The sequence below is a fragment of the Lolium rigidum genome, chromosome 6 (genome assembly GCF_022539505.1).
Source record: "Lolium rigidum isolate FL_2022 chromosome 6, APGP_CSIRO_Lrig_0.1, whole genome shotgun sequence".
NCBI lineage: Eukaryota > Viridiplantae > Streptophyta > Magnoliopsida > Poales > Poaceae > Lolium > Lolium rigidum.
The window spans coordinates 320,740,914-320,758,977 of record NC_061513.1 but is presented as its reverse complement, the minus strand read 5'-3'; the positions used below and the strand labels follow the sequence as shown (position 1 = coordinate 320,758,977).

General features: G+C 41.8%; 1 protein-coding gene across 1 annotated transcript; it reads right to left on the bottom strand.

The window, feature by feature from the left end:
• Positions 1-12,969: 12,969 nt before the first annotated feature.
• On the bottom strand, positions 12,970-16,199 carry LOC124664693. Its single transcript, XM_047202153.1, has 6 exons — positions 16,016-16,199; positions 15,743-15,907; positions 15,552-15,656; positions 15,195-15,428; positions 14,890-15,077; positions 12,970-13,811 (listed from the first exon to the last, which is right to left on the bottom strand). The coding sequence occupies exons 1-6, from the start codon at positions 16,197-16,199 to the stop codon at positions 13,257-13,259; spliced, it is 1,431 nt and encodes a 476-aa protein (XP_047058109.1). The 3' UTR covers positions 12,970-13,256.
• Between the last annotated feature and the right edge of the window lie 1,865 nt (positions 16,200-18,064).

The following is an 18,064-nucleotide window of genomic DNA, read 5'->3' as shown; positions in this document are numbered from 1 at the left end:
TCAGCTTGGACATTAATCCTCAATCTCTTATGAGAATATTATCTGTTGTTGAATGCTTAAAGCATTAAAGAGGAGTCCATTATCTGTTTTCTATGTTGTCCCGGTATGGATGTCCTTAAGTTGAGATCTATCAAAATCGAGAAATCAAATGCGATTTTATCTCCTTGGACCTTTGTACAGGTGGCATAGAGGTACCCCTTTGTGACACTTGGTTGAAACATATGTAATGCAATGATAATCCATGGAAATCCAAGCTAACTAGGACAAGGTGTGAGCACTATTAGTATTCGATGCATGAGGCTTGCAACTTATAGGAGGTTTTATGCATAACCGTATGAATACTACCGTTGAAAATTGTTTCCATGTTTCAACATAAAAACTCTAGCACATGAGTAATCCGCTTCCTGCGAAGGCCTTTTTACTTTATGTGGTCGTTAACCTACTTCTTTCTATCTTAAAGCAAACACTTGTGTCGTGTACATTGATTCTCATACCTTATTTGCATTCGTCATATTACTTTGTATTGACTATTATCCACGAGATATACATGTTGAAAGCAACTCGCTAAAACTTAAATCTTCCTTTGTGTTGCTTCAAAACCTTCTATTAAGAATCTATTGCTTTATGAGTTAACTCTTATGCAAGACTTATTGATGCTTGTCTTGAAAGTACTATTCATGAAAAGTCTTTGCTATATGATTCAGTTGTTTAATCATAATCTTTACCATTGCTTTGAATCACTTCATTCATCTCATATGCTTTACAATAGTATTGATCAAGATTATGATAGTAGCATGTCACTTCAGAAATTATCCTTGTTATTGTTTACCTACTCGAGGGCGAGTAGGAACTAAGCTTGGGGATGCTTGATACGTCTCAAACGTATCTATAATTTCTTATGTTCCATGCTAGTTATATGACAATACTCACATGTTTTATATACACTTTATATCATTTTGATGCATTTTCCGGTACTAACCTATTAACAAGATGCCGAAGCGCCGGTCTCGTTTTCTGCTGTTTTTGGTTTCAGAAATCCTACACAGGAAATATTCTTGGAATTGGACGAAACAAAAGCCCACAATCTTATTTTGCATGGAGCCTTCCAGAAGTCCGAAGAGGAGACGAAGAGGGGCGACGAGGCGGCCACACCATAGGGCGGCGCGGTGGGGCCCCTGGGCGCGCCACCCTATTGGGTGGGCCCCTCGAGCGCCTCCCGACATCGCCCCTTCGCCTATTTATTCTCTCCGTCGCGAAAGCCCTAGTACCGAGAGCCACAATACGAGAAAAGTTCCAGAGACGCCGCCGCCGTCAACCTCATCTCAGGAGGTTCTGAAGATCGCCTCCAGCACCCTGCCGGAGAGGGGAATCATCACCGGAGGGCTCTACATCATCATGCCCGCCTCCGGATTGATGCGTGAGTAGTTCATCCTTGGACTATGGGTCCATAGCAGTAGCTAGATGGTTGTCTTCTCCTCTTGTGCTATCATGTTTAGATCTTGTGAGCTGTCTATCATGATCAAGATCATCTATTTGTAATGCTACATGTTGTGTTTGTTGGGATCTGATGAATATGGAATACTATGTCAAGTTGATTAATCGATCTATCATATATGTGTTGTTTATGATCTTGCATGCTCTCCGTTGCTAGTAGAGGCTCGGCCAAGTTGATACTTGTGACTCCAAGAGGGAGTATTTATGCTCGATAGTGGGTTCATGCCTCCATTGAATGCGGGACGAGTGACGGAAAGCTCTAAGGTTGTGGATGTGCTGTTGCCACTAGGGATAAAACATCAATGCTTTGTCTAAGGATATTTGTATTGATTACATTACGCACCATATTTAATACAATTGTCCGTTGTTTGCAACTTAATACCGGAAGGGGTGCGGATGCTAACCCGAAGGTGGACTTTTTAGGCATAGATGCATGCTTGGATAGCGGTCTATGTACTTTCTCGTAATGCCCTAAATAAATCTCATAGTAGTCATCATGATATGTATGTGCATTGTTATGCCCTCTCTATTTGTCAATTGCCCAACTGTAATTTGTTCACCCAACATGCTATTTATCTTATTGGAGAGACAGCACTAGTGAACTGATACGTCTCCGACGTATCGATAATTTCTTATGTTCCATGCCACATTATTGATGATATCTACATGTTATATGCACACTTTATGTCATATTCGTGCATTTTCTGGAACTAACCTATTAACAAGATGCCGAAGTGCCAGTTCCTGTTTTCTGCTGTTTTTGGTTTCAGAAATCCTAGTAAGGAAATATTCTCGGAATCGGACGAAATCAAGACCCAGCATCCTATTTTTCCACGAAGCTTCCAGAACACCCGAGAGCCGCGCAGGAGGGCCCTGTGGGCCCCGGATGACGAGGGTGGCGCGGCCGTGGCCTGGGCCGCGCCCCCTATGGTGTCGTCGCCCCTTCGACCTTCCGACGCCGCCTCTTCGCCTATATAAAGGTCCCGGACCTAAAACCTCGAGACGGAAAAACCACGGTACGAGAAACCTTCCAGAGCCGCCGCCATCGCGAAGCCAAGATCTGGGGGACAGGAGTCTCTGTTCCGGCACGCCGCCGGGACGGGGAAGTGCCCCCGGAAGGCTTCTCCATCGACACCACCGCCATCTTCATCAACGCTGCTGTCTCCCATGAGGAGGGAGTAGTTCTCCATCGAGGCTCGGGGCTGTACCGGTAGCTATGTGGTTAATCTCTCTCCTATGTACTTCAATACAATGATCTCATGAGCTGCTTTACATGATTGAGATCCATATGATGAGCTTTGTATCGCTACTAGTTGTGTGCTACTCATGTGATGTTATTAAAGTAGTCTATTCCTCCCGCATGGTGTAAAGGTGACTAGTGTGTGCACCGTGTGGTTCTTGTCGTAGGCTATGATCATGATCTCTTGTAGATTGTGGAGTTAATTATCATTATGATAGTATTGATGTGATCTATTCCTCCTTCATAGTGTAATGTGGACAGTGTGTGCACTATGTTAGTTCTTGGTTTATTTTGCAATGATCTATTATGCTCTAAGGTTATTTAAATATGAATACCGAATGTTGTGGCGCTTGTTAACTCCGGCTTGAGGGAGCTCTTGTAGCCCTACACAACGACCGGTGTTTGTCATCCAACAAAAGAGTGTATGTAGCACATATGAGAAAGAGTTATTTATTATGCGATCAATGTTGAGAGTGTCCACTAGTGAAAGTGTAATCCCTAGGCCTTGTTCCTAAATACTGCTATCGCTGCTTGTTTCTTGTTTTATTGCGTTACTACTCGCTTGTTTACTCGTCCTGGGCAAAGCACTTTTCCGGTGCCGTTGCCACTGCTCATACTTATTTATACCACCTGTATTTCACTATCTCTTCTCCGAACTAGTGCACCTATTAGGTGTGTTGGGGACACAAGAGACTTCTTACTTTGTGGTTGCAGGGTTGCGTGAGAGGGATATCTTTGACCTCTTCCTCCCTGAGTTCGATAAACCTTGGGTGATCCACTTAAGGGAAAACTTGCTGCTTGTTCTACAAACCTCTGCTCTTGGAGGCCCAACACCGTCTACAAGAATAGAAGCTCCCGTAGACATCAAGCTATTTTCCGGCGCCGTTGCTCGGGAACGAAGGAAAGCTACACCATTTCCTCCCTCGTCAACCACGCGCCGGTTGTGGACAGCAAGCTATTTTCCGGCGCCGTTGCCGGGGAGGTAAGGTAAAAGGTATTCACATCCTCCGACTACTAAGCTATTTCCTAGCACTGTTGCCGGTGTGTGAGTGCTCGAAGCTATCTCCTTTAGATTCTGCAATTGCATCTTTTTGTTTCTTGTTTACACTAGTTTGGCATAATGGACAAGAATGAGCTTCTTATTCTATTTCCCGATTTAAAACATGGATTGTTTGATGCGAAAATTAAAAAACCTATGAAATCTTATTTGCATGCTTGGTAGTAATATTAGTATGAACGCTTTGAACACCATTGTTGATAATGATATAGAAAGTTCTAAGCTTGGGGAAGCTGGTTTTCATGATCTTTTTAGTCCCCCAAGCATTGAGGAGAAAATTTTCTTTGATGATACTTTGCCTCCAATTTATGATGATTATAATGATAGTGGTCTTTTGGTGCCACCTACTATGGAGAGTAAATTTTGTTGTAATTATACTATGCCTCCTACACTTGATGAGAATAATAATGATAGCTACTTTGTTGAATTTGCTCCCACTACTACTAATAAAATTGATTATGCCTATGTGGAGAGTAATAATTTTATGCATGAGACTCATGATAAGAATGCTTTATGTGATAGTTATATTGTTGAGTTTGCTCATGATGCTACTGAAAGTTATTATGAGAGAGGAAAATATGGTTGTAGAAATTTTCATGTTACTAAAACACCTCTCTATATGTTGAAATTTTTGAAGTTATACTTGTTTTATCTTCCTATGCTTGTTACTTTGCTCTTCATGAACTTGTTTATTTACAAGATTCCTATGCATAGGAAGCATGTTAGACTTAAATGTGTTTTGAATTTGCTTCTTGATGCTCTCTTTTGCTTCAAATACTATTTCTTGCGAGTGCATCATTAAAACTGCTGAGCCCATCTTAATGGCTATAAAGAAAGAACTTCTTGGGAGATAACCCATGTGTTATTTTGCTACAGTACTTTGTTTTATATTTGTGTCTTGGAAGTTGTTTACTACTGTAGCAACCTCTCCTTATCTTAGTTTTGTGTTTTGTTGTGCCAAGTAAAGTCTTTGATAGTAAAGTGAATACTAGATTTGGATTACTGCGCAGAAACAGATTTCTTTGTTGTCACGAATCTGGGTCTAATTCTCTGTAGGTAACTCAGAAAATTATGCCAATTTACGTGAGTGATCCTCAGATATGTACGCAACTTTAATTAAATTTGAGCATTTTCATTTGAGCAAGTCTGGTGCCATTTTAAAATTCGTCTTTACGGACTGTTCTGTTTTGACAGATTCTGCCTTTTATTTCGCATTGCCTCTTTTGCTGTGTTGGGTGGATTTCTTTGTTCCATTACCTTCCAGTAGCTTTGAGCAATGTCCAGAAGTGTTAAGAATGATTGTGTCACCTCTGAACATGTGAGTTTTTGATTATGCACTAACCCTCTAATGAGTTTGTTTCGAGTTTGGTGTGGAGGAAGTTTTCAAGGGTCAAGAGAGGAGGATGATATACTATGATCAAGAAGAGTGAAAAGTCTAAGCTTGGGGATGCCCCGGTGGTTCACCCCTGCATATTTCAAGAATACTCAAGCATCTAAGCTTGGGGATGCCCAAGGCATCCCCTTCTTCATCGACAAATTATCAGGTCATTTCTCTTGAAACTATATTTTTATTCGGCCACATCTTATGTACTTTACTTGGAGCGTCTGTGTGCTTTTGTTTTTGTTTTTGTTTGAATAAATGCCTGTGTGGGAGAGAGACACGCTCCGCTGGTTCATATGAACACATGTGTTCTTAGCTTTTAATGTTCATGGCGAAGGTTGAAACTGCTTCGTTAATTGTTGTATGGTTGGAATCGGGAAATGCTACATGTAGTAATTGATAAAATGTCTTGGATAATTTGATACTTGGAAATTGTTGTGCTCATGTTTAAGCTCTTGCATCATATACTTTGCACCTATTAATGAAGAAATACATAGAGCTTGCTAAAATTTGGTTTGCATAATTGGTCTCTCTAAGGTCTAGATAATTTCTAGTAAAGAGTTTGAACAACAAGGAAGACGGTGTAGAGTCTTATAATGTTTACAATATGTCTTTTATGTGAGTTTTGCTGCACCGGTTCATCCTTGTGTTTGTTTCAAATAACCTTGCTAGCCTAAACCTTGTATCGAGAGGGAATACTTCTCATGCATCCAAAATCCTTGAGCCAACCACTATGCCATTTGTGTCCACCATACCTACCTACTACATGGTATTTCTCCGCCATTCCAAAGTAAATTGCTTGAGTGCTACCTTTAAAATTTCCATCATTCGCCTTTGCAATATATAGCTCATGGGACAAATAGCTTAAAAACTATTGTGGTATTGAATATGTACTTATGCACTTTATCTCTTATTAAGTTGCTTGTTGTGCGATAACCATGCTTCTGGGGACGCCATCAACTCTTTGTTGAATATCATGTGAGTTGCTATGCATGTCCGTCTTGTCTGAAGTAAGAGAGATCTACCACCTTAATGGTTGGAGCATACATATTGTTAGAGAAGAACATTGGGCCGCTAACTAAAGCCATGAATCATGGTGGAAGTTTCAGTTTTGGACATATATCCTCAATCTCATATGAGAATAATAATTGTTGCCACATGCTTATGCATTAAAGAGGAGTCCATTATCTGTTGTCCATGTTGTCCCGGTATGGATGTCTAAGTTGAGAATAATCAAAAGCGAGAAATCCAAAATGCGAGCTTTCTCCTTAGACCTTTGTACGAGCGGCATGGAGGTACCCCATTGTGACACTTGGTTAAAACATGTGTATTGCGATGATCCGGTAGTCCAAGCTAATTAGGACAAGGTGCGGGCACTATTAGTATACTATGCATGAGGCTTGCAACTTGTAAGATATAATTTACATGATACATATGCTTTATTACTACCGTTGACAAAATTGTTTCATGTTTTCAAAACCAAAGCTCTAGCACAAATATAGCAATCGATGCTTTCCTCTTTGAAGGACCATTCTTTTACCTTTTATGTTGAGTCAGTTCACCTATCTCTCTCCACCTCAAGAAGCAAACACTTGTGTGAACTGTGCATTGATTCCTACATACTTGCATATTGCACTTGTTATATTACTTTGCATTGACAATATCCATGAGATATACATGTTATAAGTTGAAAGCAACCGCTGAAACTTAATCTTCCTTTATGTTGCTTCAATACCTTTTACTTTGAATTATTGCTTTATGAGTTAACTCTTATGCAAGACTTATTGATGCTTGTCTTGAAAGTACTATTCATGAAAAGTCTTTGCTTTATGATTCGAGTTGTTTACTCATGTCATTACCATTGTTTTGATCGCTGCATTCATTACATATGTTTACAATATGATCAAGTTTATGATGGCATGTCACTCCAGAAATTATCTTTGTTATCGTTTACCTGCTCGGGACGAGCGAGAACTAAGCTTGGGGATGCCGATACGTCTCCGACGTATCGATAATTTCTTATGTTCCATGCCACATTATTGATGATATCTACATGTTATATGCACACTTTATGTCATATTCGTGCATTTTCCGGAACTAACCTATTAACAAGATGCCGAAGTGCCGGTTCTCGTTTTTCGCTGTTTTTGGTTTCGGAAATCCTAGTAAGGAAATATTCTCGGAATCGGACGAAATCAAGACCCGGCATCCTATTTTTCCACGAACCTTCCAGAACACCCGAGAGCCGCCAGAGGAGGGCCCTGTGGGCCCCAGACGACAGGGTGGCGCGGCCAGGGCCTGGGCCGCGCCCCCCTATGGTGTCGTCGCCCCTTCGACCTTCTGACGCCGCCTCTTCGCCTATATAAAGGTCCCAGACCTAAAACCTCGAGATGGAAAAACCACGGTACGAGAAACCTTCCAGAGCCGCCGCCATCGCGAAGCCAAGATGCGGGGGACAGGAGTCTCCGTTCCGGCACGCCGCCGGGACGGGGAAGTGCCCCGGAAGGCTTCTCCATCGACACCACCGCCATCTTCATCAACGCTGCTCGTCTCCCATGAGGAGGGAGTAGTTCTCCATCGAGGCTCGGGGCTGTACCGGTAGCTATGTGGTTAATCTCTCTCCTATGTACTTCAATACAATGATCTCATGAGCTGCTTTACATGATTGAGATCCATATGATGAGCTTTGTATCGCTACTAGTTGTGTGCTACTCATGTGATGTTATTAAAGTAGTCTATTCCTCCTGCATGGTGTAAAGGTGACTAGTGTGTGCACCGTGTGGTTCTTGTCGTAGGCTATGATCATGATCTCTTGTAGATTGTGGAGTTAATTATCATTATGATAGTATTGATGTGATCTATTCCTCCTTCATAGTGTAATGTGGACAGTGTGTGCACTATGTTAGTTCTTGGTTTATTTTGCAATGATCTATTATGCTCTAAGGTTATTTAAATATGAATACCGAATGTTGTGGCGCTTGTTAACTCCGGCTTGAGGGAGCTCTTGTAGCCCTACACAACGACTGGTGTTTGTCATCCAACAAAAGAGTGTATGTAGCACATATGAGAAAGAGTTATTTATTATGCGATCAATGTTGAGAGTGTCCACTAGTGAAAGTGTAATCCCTAGGCCTTGTTCCTAAATATCGCTATCGCTGCTTGTTTACTCGTTTTACTTGCGTTACTCACTGCTGCGTTACTACTGCTTGTTTACTCGTCCTGGGCAAAGCACTTTTCCGGTGCCGTTGCCACTTGCTCATACTTATTTATACCACCTGTATTTCACTATCTCTTCGCCGAACTAGTGCACCTATTAGGTGTGTTGGGGACACAAGAGACTTCTTGCTTTGTGGTTGCGGGGTTGCATGAGAGGGATATCTTTGACCTCTTCCTCCCCGAGTTCGATAAACCTTGGGTGATCCACTTAAGGGAAAACTTGCTGCTGTTCTACAAACCTCTGCTCTTGGAGGCCCAACACTGTCTACAAGAATAGAAGCTCCCGTAGACATCAAGCTATTTTCTGGCGCCGTTGCCGGGGAACGAAGGAAAGCTACACCATTTCCTCCCTCGTCAACCACGCGCCAGTTGTGGACAGCATGAACTGTGGACCCCGGTCCATTCTTTTACATCTGAAATACAATCTACTGCAAACTCTGGTCTCTGATGTTCTTCGCAAACAAACATTATTCTCCACACCATACGTTTAATCCTTTGTTTTCAGCAAGCCGGTCAGATTGACAACCTCACTGTTAAGTTGGGGCAAAGTATTGTGATTGTGTTGTGCAGGTTCCACGTTGGCGCCGGAATCCCTGGTGTTGCGTCGCACTACACTCCTCCACCAACAACCTTCACGTGGCCTTCATCTCCTACTGGTTCGATAACATTGGTTTCTTTCTGAGGTAAAACTTGTTGTTGTGCGCATCACACCTTCCTCTTGGGGTTCCCAACGGACGTGTGCTTCACGCGCCATCAGTGGGTTCATGCCTCCATTGAATCTGGAACAGTGACAGAAAGTTCTAAGGTTGTGGATGTGCTGTTCCCACTAGGGATAAAACATCAATGCTTTGTCTAAAGATATTTGTGTTGATTACATTACGCACCGTACTTAATGCAATTGTCTGTTATTTGCAACTTAATACTGGAAGGGGTGCGGATGCTAACCCGAAGGTGGACTTTTTAGGCATAGATGTATGCTGGATAGCGGTCTATGTTATTTGTCGTAATGCCCTAAGTAAAACTCATAGTAGTCATCATGATATGTATGTGCATTGTTATGCCCTCTCTATTTGTCAATTGCCCAATTGTAATTTGTTCACCCAACATGCTATTTATCTTATTGGAGAGACACCACTAGTGAACTGTGGACCCCGATCCATTCTTTTACATCTGAAATAGAATCTACTGCAATCACTGTTCTCTGCTGTTCTTTGCAAACAAACATCATTCTCCACACCATACGTTTAATCCTTTGTTTACAGCAAGCCGGTGATATTGACAACCTCACTGTTAAGTTGGGGCAAAGTATTTTGATTGTGTTGTGCATGTTCCACGTTGGCGCCGGAATCCCTGGTGTTGCGCCGCACTACACTCCTTCACCAACAACCTTCACGTGGCCTTCATCTCCTACTGGTTCGATAACCTTGGTTTCTTTCTGAGGGAAAACTTGCTGCTGTGCGCATCACACCTTCCTCTTGGGGTTCCCAACGGACGTGTGCATCACGCGTATCAAGCCCCACCCATACCTTAGGCGTCTTATGCTTCATCGCTTCGATATGTATTTCACCTAGTTTTGTTTTATCCGGCCTTTGACTTGAAACATATAAACGGTTGTGTGCATCCTGGTTATGCAGCTGGGTGTAATTGCTTTTCAAAGTAATAACGAATCCTTTATCGAAAAAAGGGAACACTCTCCATCCAAAAAAAAATAGTGCACTTGTAAACTTTGTATTAATCCAAACTTAACAAAATTTAACCAACTTTATAGGAAAACGTAGTGATATTTATGACACCAAACTAGTACCACTAGAGGGGTTTTTAAGTGTAGTTTCATAATATTTCGATTTGATATCATATATGTTGCTACATTTTGTCTATAAAGTTAGTCAAATCTTCAACAGTTTAACTTATGTCAAAACCTAGAAGTACCCCTATTTGTGGACAGAGTGGGTTATAATGAAGGAGATTTATTTGAAAAAAAATAGAGAAGGGGTTTTGTGATTTCGTGGAGGAGCAAAATGTGTTCAGGAAATTAAAGGAGAACGCAACATGTTTGACTATTTGGTAGTATGGTTGATGGAGAGATGTCTAAAAGCATCTCTAGCGGATGGTGTAAACTTTGGTACAAACGAGCATATCCATCAAAAGCATAACACCTCACTCACATTTTGGGAGTGGGGAGAGAAAGTATTGGGATCCCAGAAAACTATAAATGTAGCAGAAGACAAAACTTGCGGTCCAAAATCTATGTGTTGTCTAATTAAATATGAATATATGAACTCAATGTTTTATCTACGAAACAAACCATACATAATTAAAATAAGTATTACAATTCATCACATAAATAGATTCATCACAATACAACCAATAAACAAATAAGTCCAAACACAAATTACAAGTTCAAACAAGTACTCCCTTTGTCCATAAAAATATGTCTGGACTGTAGATTCCATCAGCACGATAATACCCCATTATATACTTGTGCTCATTAAGCATGAACTCAACAGGGGGAACCTCTCCATGAGCTAACCTGGTAACGAGTGGTGATCGTTGCAATACATTGATATGATCACAAGATCCTAGAAGGACAAAGAAAGCATGTCATAACTCCTGATTTGCAACAACTTCTAGAATTATGGTAGGATCATGCACATAACCCCGCCAATACATACAATCAATGGAACCAAGCATGTCTGGCAAACCCCTAGCTTTGTTAATGGATAGAAGCCTCCGAGTGTCGGCCTCATCCGGTGCACCGCATTTACTCCTCACTAAATATTGCAATGATAACCTTCCCAAAACAGCGGAAACTCTTGAGAATTGTGCTCTCTCGTATTCACACATGATCATCAATCAAATCAGATGTAAACCATCATCCTCAAAAGCGGCTGTGAGCTTTTGGTATCTAAGACCTAGAAGCCCTCGCGGCATTCCTCCTTTCGGTGAAATATGTGCCATATATCTTGGCGGCATCCACAGTTTTCGTGGACAACTTAGAGCTCATTCTAAACCGTCACCTAAAGCAGGTTTTACGATATACTCGCATCAGGGTTGAAGTAGTCCGTGATGAGCTTGTCGTGCGCGGCAGTTCAGGGCGGTTGATCACTTGACGACCCAACGTCGAGCTGGCATGTTTCTTCTTCGTTGTCTCAGCTTGGACCACGCCACCACCGCAAGCTTCTCCCCATCATCGAACTCTTCGTCTGACGATAAATCATCGACAATTTATTGCCAAAAAATAATCATCTCCACGCGGGCGGTAGAGGTGTCACGAAGTGCCGACGACGTAGAAGGCAGGGACGGGCTGTGCTTACCTCCTGTGTGCGTCCGAAAATGTCGTTGATGCCTTCTAGGCCAAAAAAGGGCTTTGAGCACCGATGAAGCACCGATAGATGGCATCCTACCGAGCTCGGTTGCGGACGCAATGCGGGCGACCTCCCCAAGGCTCGGTGACAGATCCTGGGGCGGCGACGGTGGGAGCTCGCGAGTCTAGCCAGCCGGAGTCAATGGTGGGGCAATGACTCTGGCAGGAGGGTGGCTCGAGTCATGGCAGGAAAATGGCGTCTAGAGGGAGGTGGGCTGCGCATCCACGTTATCCAAACCAGTGAGTGCCATGTATTTAAGATGCTCAGCTCGCGCAGAACCTCGCTTGGACACCGCCTGGAGAGAAGTTTGGGAAGAAAGTGAGGGGAACCGCTGTCCGAATAAAAAAAGCTCTAGCCGGCGCTGGCAGTCGCAAACTGTAGCGAGCTCATTCTCTTCGACCCAAGCTGCCCTCCTCTGCGTGGTTGTTGCCGCTAGGTCTGCTTCTCCTCTGATCCTAGCGTGTGCTCTGCATCCTGATACCGTTGCTGCTGTACATATGGCGCTCGATTGTTGTTGCCCGCTTTCAAAAGTGCATTTCCGGCTTATATGGCGCTATATTAAATAACTAAATAGAGTGATGTTGTATCTTAGATAAGATACAACGTTTGCACGAAATCATAAGAAAAATACAATCACGAAATTAATAAGTAAATTATAAACATTCTTGGTTTTATCAAATTGGTCCTCAGGCCATACAATCCCGAACATGGATAGTAGTACTGTAGTATCTAGAATAACACGCTAAGATATGAACGGTATCAGATTTTATCACTTAACAAACAGCGTTGTCCGTGGTGACCTTGCGTCGTCAAATTAAATCGACATCAAAATACTCCACATATGGAAATACTCCATTTCGGGCTCCACATATGGAAATCCCGAGCAGGGTCGCTCGTAGTATTGCACCTCTTCTCTCCGGGAATGGGCTATGATGGTGTACCACATATGGAAATACTCCATTTTGGGAGTACTTCGTGTTTTCATAATCATTTCCTCCCAATTTGCATCTAAACTAACAAAATATCAAAAAGTGGAGAATTGCCAATCTTGCAATTAGTTAGTCATTAGTAAGAAATTATAGGGATAAACCAATATAAAACATCGAGAATATGAAGGTTGAACTTCAAAAAGGACGGGTGTAAAATATACTCAGCAAAATCCTCAAGCTTAATCCTTATTCCTTAATCTTACTTAAGCTACAAAAACACACACATGAGAGACTTAAAACTTGTAAGTCAACATTACATATTTTAGGAGGCTAATTTACAATAGCATTCGGTAAGATGTCCTTCCATGTTTGGCTCCCAGGAAATTAGTCGAAATAGCAGCAATAGCAAAGGCTAGTTCCTAATTTCGTTAAACCAAGTTGGTTAGCATAAAGTGTTCGTTGGGTCAACTAATACTGGGACTAGGAAAAATAATTCACGATATGGCCAGTTGTATATACTACATAGAAATGTCATATAAGTCAGACCATAGAATTCTGCTGTTTACCTACGGCTTCACTGAGAGTCCTTTGGAGCAAACATCACTCTCACGAAAAACAGGCCATAGTCAAAGATCGAGTCATCAGGAGAGATAACAGCGCCGACATATTCATCCTGAAAAGTCCACTTGAACAGTGAATTGTCCACTTCTAAAACAACATCCAACTCTTCATTTGCTTTCACAGCAACGATATGCTGGAATAATTTTTCGCTCCCAAATAGTTTGTCATCCAACAGCATGACTCCATCCTTACAATATCCAGTGCTAAAAGCAGTGAACCTCACATGATGAGGATGATCAACCTTTGCATAGACTTGTATTACAGTCTCAACACTTCTTGAAAGAATTGTGTACGTTATGTCCAAATTGCACTTATCAACAGTAATCCGTCCACAAAACAGGAAATCGTGTTCGAAAACGATATCGATCTCAACATATCCAGAGATTTGCTGCTTGTCAGCTGATTCATCCCCTTCCTTCTTTTCCCAAAGATCAACTTCTAATAATGCCTTATCTAATTCATAATACATTCCTCGACATGGGCTACAAAGAGGTAAGACAAAGGATTCCTACAATTTAACATCTTGTTAGGACTGATGAGCAATATCCACATCCAAAAAGGTGAGCGTGTAACAGAATAAACTCAGTGAGATATACAGGCTCATGTTGAAACTAACTACTGAGTGATAATTCACTCCATCTCAAGGGTGGATTTTTTAACATTTGTTTCAATATCTAAGAATGCATGTGACTTGAATGCAATGATATCCCTTAAACAATTATATATCTTGTCAGCTACTCATTATTTGTGAGTATCACATATCAGAATAGATTATTGCACAAATTATGCATCTTGAGAATTCCAATACTTGTTCTAGAAGGAACAAGAGGAAGTGCAACATGTCATAATGAAAGTTTTTACTACATGATGTATGCATAGAGTTGTCTACTAAAATTCTGCCATGTTGAAGCAAAGTTGAGGTCAATTAAATGTTTAGAAGTGTAGGCTCTACTACTATAACATATATGGAATGTGGTCGTTATAAGTAGAACTGTCTGTGTGGATAACTTCATATCGGGTACATGCATGAGAGATATGGGTGAATTTTTTCACCCTCGAGATGGGAGTTGTTTCAATATTAAGGCATGCATGCATGTGCCTACAATGTAAATCTGTTTCCCTTGCATCTATTTTATGTAGTCAACAGCCCAATATCTACGAGTATCAGATGTCAGATCATATTACCACTAGGGATTTCAAGATCAACTACCCCATGCCCCCTAATATCCTGCTAACCATCTCAATGCCCATGCATATATGTTTTGAAGTATGTAAATAAGATGATTGGTTTTTGTATGTACATGGCATACAAAAGTATAATCATATAAGTTTTGAGATCCGATATGATGGTTTGATGTAAAAAATAATAATTTAAGTGTTAACAACAAGAAGGGGCAGATCCCTTGGACCTCGAGAAATAAAATAACCTGACCTCACACAGCTTTTAATAGATGCAAGCAAAAGGGGACAAATCAAAGAAGCTAACTGACCTAAATCTCAAGTGTTGAACTTGGTGATTCAGAAGCCAACCAATTCGTAGACAAAACAAGCATAATTATTTTCGGAGGAAGACAAGCCTTAATTACCTGTTTCTGAACCATGACAGCATCATCTCTGGAATGGTTGAAGACATAATTCCGGCGCGGGTCAAAGTTATCCCGAATGGCAAATATCCCGTACACACTAGTTGGATACGAGGGCTCAAAGCTTGATAAACGCAAAGAAAATATTTGTAGCATAGCTTTTGGTTTGCGATACCCAAGAGTTGATGGGGCTGTGAACAATGAAGTGAAGAAAAATCAAATTATTATTGCTAAGAAAATACATAGGTATCACGACATCAGAGATTAATTGCTAGGAATGAATGAATGAATGGCAAGTTGACACTTACTGGTAGAAGTGTCATGGGTCCTGTAAACACGGTGGTGGCAGTCTAACCCAAGAACACATGCAGATGTTGCGTCAGGAAACACCTGCATAGGATGAGGAGGTAAAGGGGTCTCATCCTCATCTCCCAGGGCCAGTATCTCGTCGCAGATCTTGGTGTGCTCTATAAACTGTTGGAGGGTGCTTTTTGCCCATTTGCGTTCTATCTCCTCTGCTTCGCTCTCAGGGTAAAGCTTTCCTGAAGAGTTAATGTAAAACATGTCATGTCAGCAGTCAAATACTTGAATATATATATAAACATCCTGTATTTCCTTCAGATTGGAAGGCAATCTTTGTATCATCTGATGATAGAATTAGCTACCTGGGCAGTTTGTCTCTTCATCATCATCTACCACTTGCTCATCACCGCCTCCATCTTCGTAATCGCTGCCTTCCTCTGTGCTACAGTCATCGACTACATTTTCCCCTGAAGAATCAATGTAAAACCTACAGATTGGTTAATTATCGATTGGGTTGTGAAGGGTAATTTACTCTGGATGGAGAACTGGATACCTGGGCAATGCGTCTCCTCGTCCCCGTCTACCACTTGTACATGGTCAACATCGTCGTCGTCGTCAGTACTACCCTCCCTCGCGCTCCAGCTGCTCCACTCGTCGTCCTTGCGTGGGAACATGAGGTCCAAGGCACGCCAGGCAATTTCACAAGGATCTGAAACATCTGTGCAGTTACATTCAGTAGATAAATTGATCAACGCCTAGTTGAGTTTTTGGAAACAAGATCAATAAGAAGGAAGGATTCCCAAGGAAGAGATAAAGATGCACGCACCAGCGACAATGCGCGCCGGCTGCTCAAGGGGTTCGGCAATCTCCAGCCGATCAAGGAGATCGGCTGGGTCTTCCGGGTAGCAGAGGCCGGCATGATCATCATCCGTGGACGCGTTGGGGTAGTGGGTGCGGTGGTATGAATATTCCATTGATCCACCGTATTCTTGCTCCTCCGTCGAGGCCATCGTCACGGTGAGCGGCGGCCTGCAGCACCTAGGTCGGGACTCTTGCGGAGAACGGAGATCTTCTTCTAGTAATATTTTGAGGTGTGGGGGAACGAAGTGCAAACGTAGCTTGGCCTTGGGCCCAGCCCTTTTCAGTATCCTCTGCTCGAGCGTCAGGCGCAGGCGCACCTATAGGCTATAGCACGCTCAGCAGCGTGGCGGAATAAGCATCGCCTGAAGGCGATCCCGGGTGGGCTGGCCCATTAACGTGTTCGCTCGCCGAAATGAAGTAGTATATTACATTGTTTTACAGATGTTTCAGATCCTTGTGAAATTGCCCGGCGGCAAGGGGGTTGGAACCGGCCAAAAACCAAAAACTACGAGCCATTAAAGGGGTTGGAACCGGCCAAAAACTACTATGCTGGTGCGTGCATCTTTACTCTTCCATGGGAACCCCTTCTTAGATTTCATAAAACCGGAAAAAACACCACCTTTGTTTCTATTGGGCTGCAGCCCAATAACGCTCGCTCCCAAGCAATGATTATTAACGCGCGCTAATAAGCGATGAATAGGTTTTGCCGCCAGGCGCAGCATTAGATTCATTGGGTTGGTCGGTCCGGAGCTCCTATTTCACGGCAATCCCTATTCTCCGCTTATAGCGGGAGGGATCGGGCGGCCCGCACAGGGGCAGTTTTCTCAGGGCCGGCCCATTTACTGAGGACGTTTCCCTCGGGTTTTCTTGTATTTAAACGGGTTTTCTAGGTTTTCTCTGGTTTTTCTTCCGGTTTTTTGGATTTTTTGTCAGTTCTTTTTAAATCAAATTTGTATTTTAAATTTTTTTGAATCTTTTTTAATCCAAACTTTTTTTTAATCAGAAAATTTTTATTTTAAACTTTTTTTACTTCGAACTTTTTTAGATTCGAACATTTTTTTAATCTGAACTTTTTTTACTTTGATTTTTTTTTCAAATTCATACTTTTTCAGATTTGAACATTTTTAAATTTTGAATTTTTTGATTTGAACATTTTTTAAGCTGAACAATTTTCTAATTTGCACTTTTTTGAATTTTGCACTTTTTTGAATTTAGAATTTTTGTAGATAATACTATTTGTTGAATCTGAACATTTTGTAATCCAAACTTTTTTAGATTTGAATTTTTGAATTTAAACATTTTTAAAATATAAACTGAAAGACGAAAAAAGAGAGAGAAGCATTATCTTTTATTGGGCTGCATTTGGAGCGGCCCAGGAGGAAGCTCTTCAAGCGGAGCTTACCCTCGCTCCCGCTAAAGACGGAGCATAGGCCCTCCCCTATTTGACACTCAACCTGGGCATTTTTCGGGCCAGGCCAAAAAAAAAACTAAAACTAAAAGTCTAGGCCTGAGCTAGCCCGGCCCAACCGTCGGGCCAAGAATTTAGGCCCAAGCTTGGCCCGAAGTCCAAAAATCCTAGCCTGATTTTCGGTAAAACACGTATTTTGCAGGCCCAACCGTTGGATCAAATACTTTATGAGAGAATAAAACACATTGGTAACCATTATATTTAAGACATTGTTGCTCAAGGTAAACTAAAGTACGGAAGAGGGACAAAATATCAACGACTCACTCACCGCGTATGTTCAGTCGTATTGTTTATCTGAAGTAAACGGCGGCATGGATGGATCGATCAAGGATGCACCATATACAGAAGCAATGAGCTGGAATACATGCATCATGCATGCATTCTACTTACTACTACTGGCTGAACATGGTTAGCTAGCTTGCGCAGAGAGGTAAAGAACTGGCTTGTAGATTAAGTCACCGTAGTTTTCTTGACCATCAACTTCCATATGCAACTTACGTCATATCTTTCTCGACGGAACCTAACTTGTGATGCATAGTATACTTG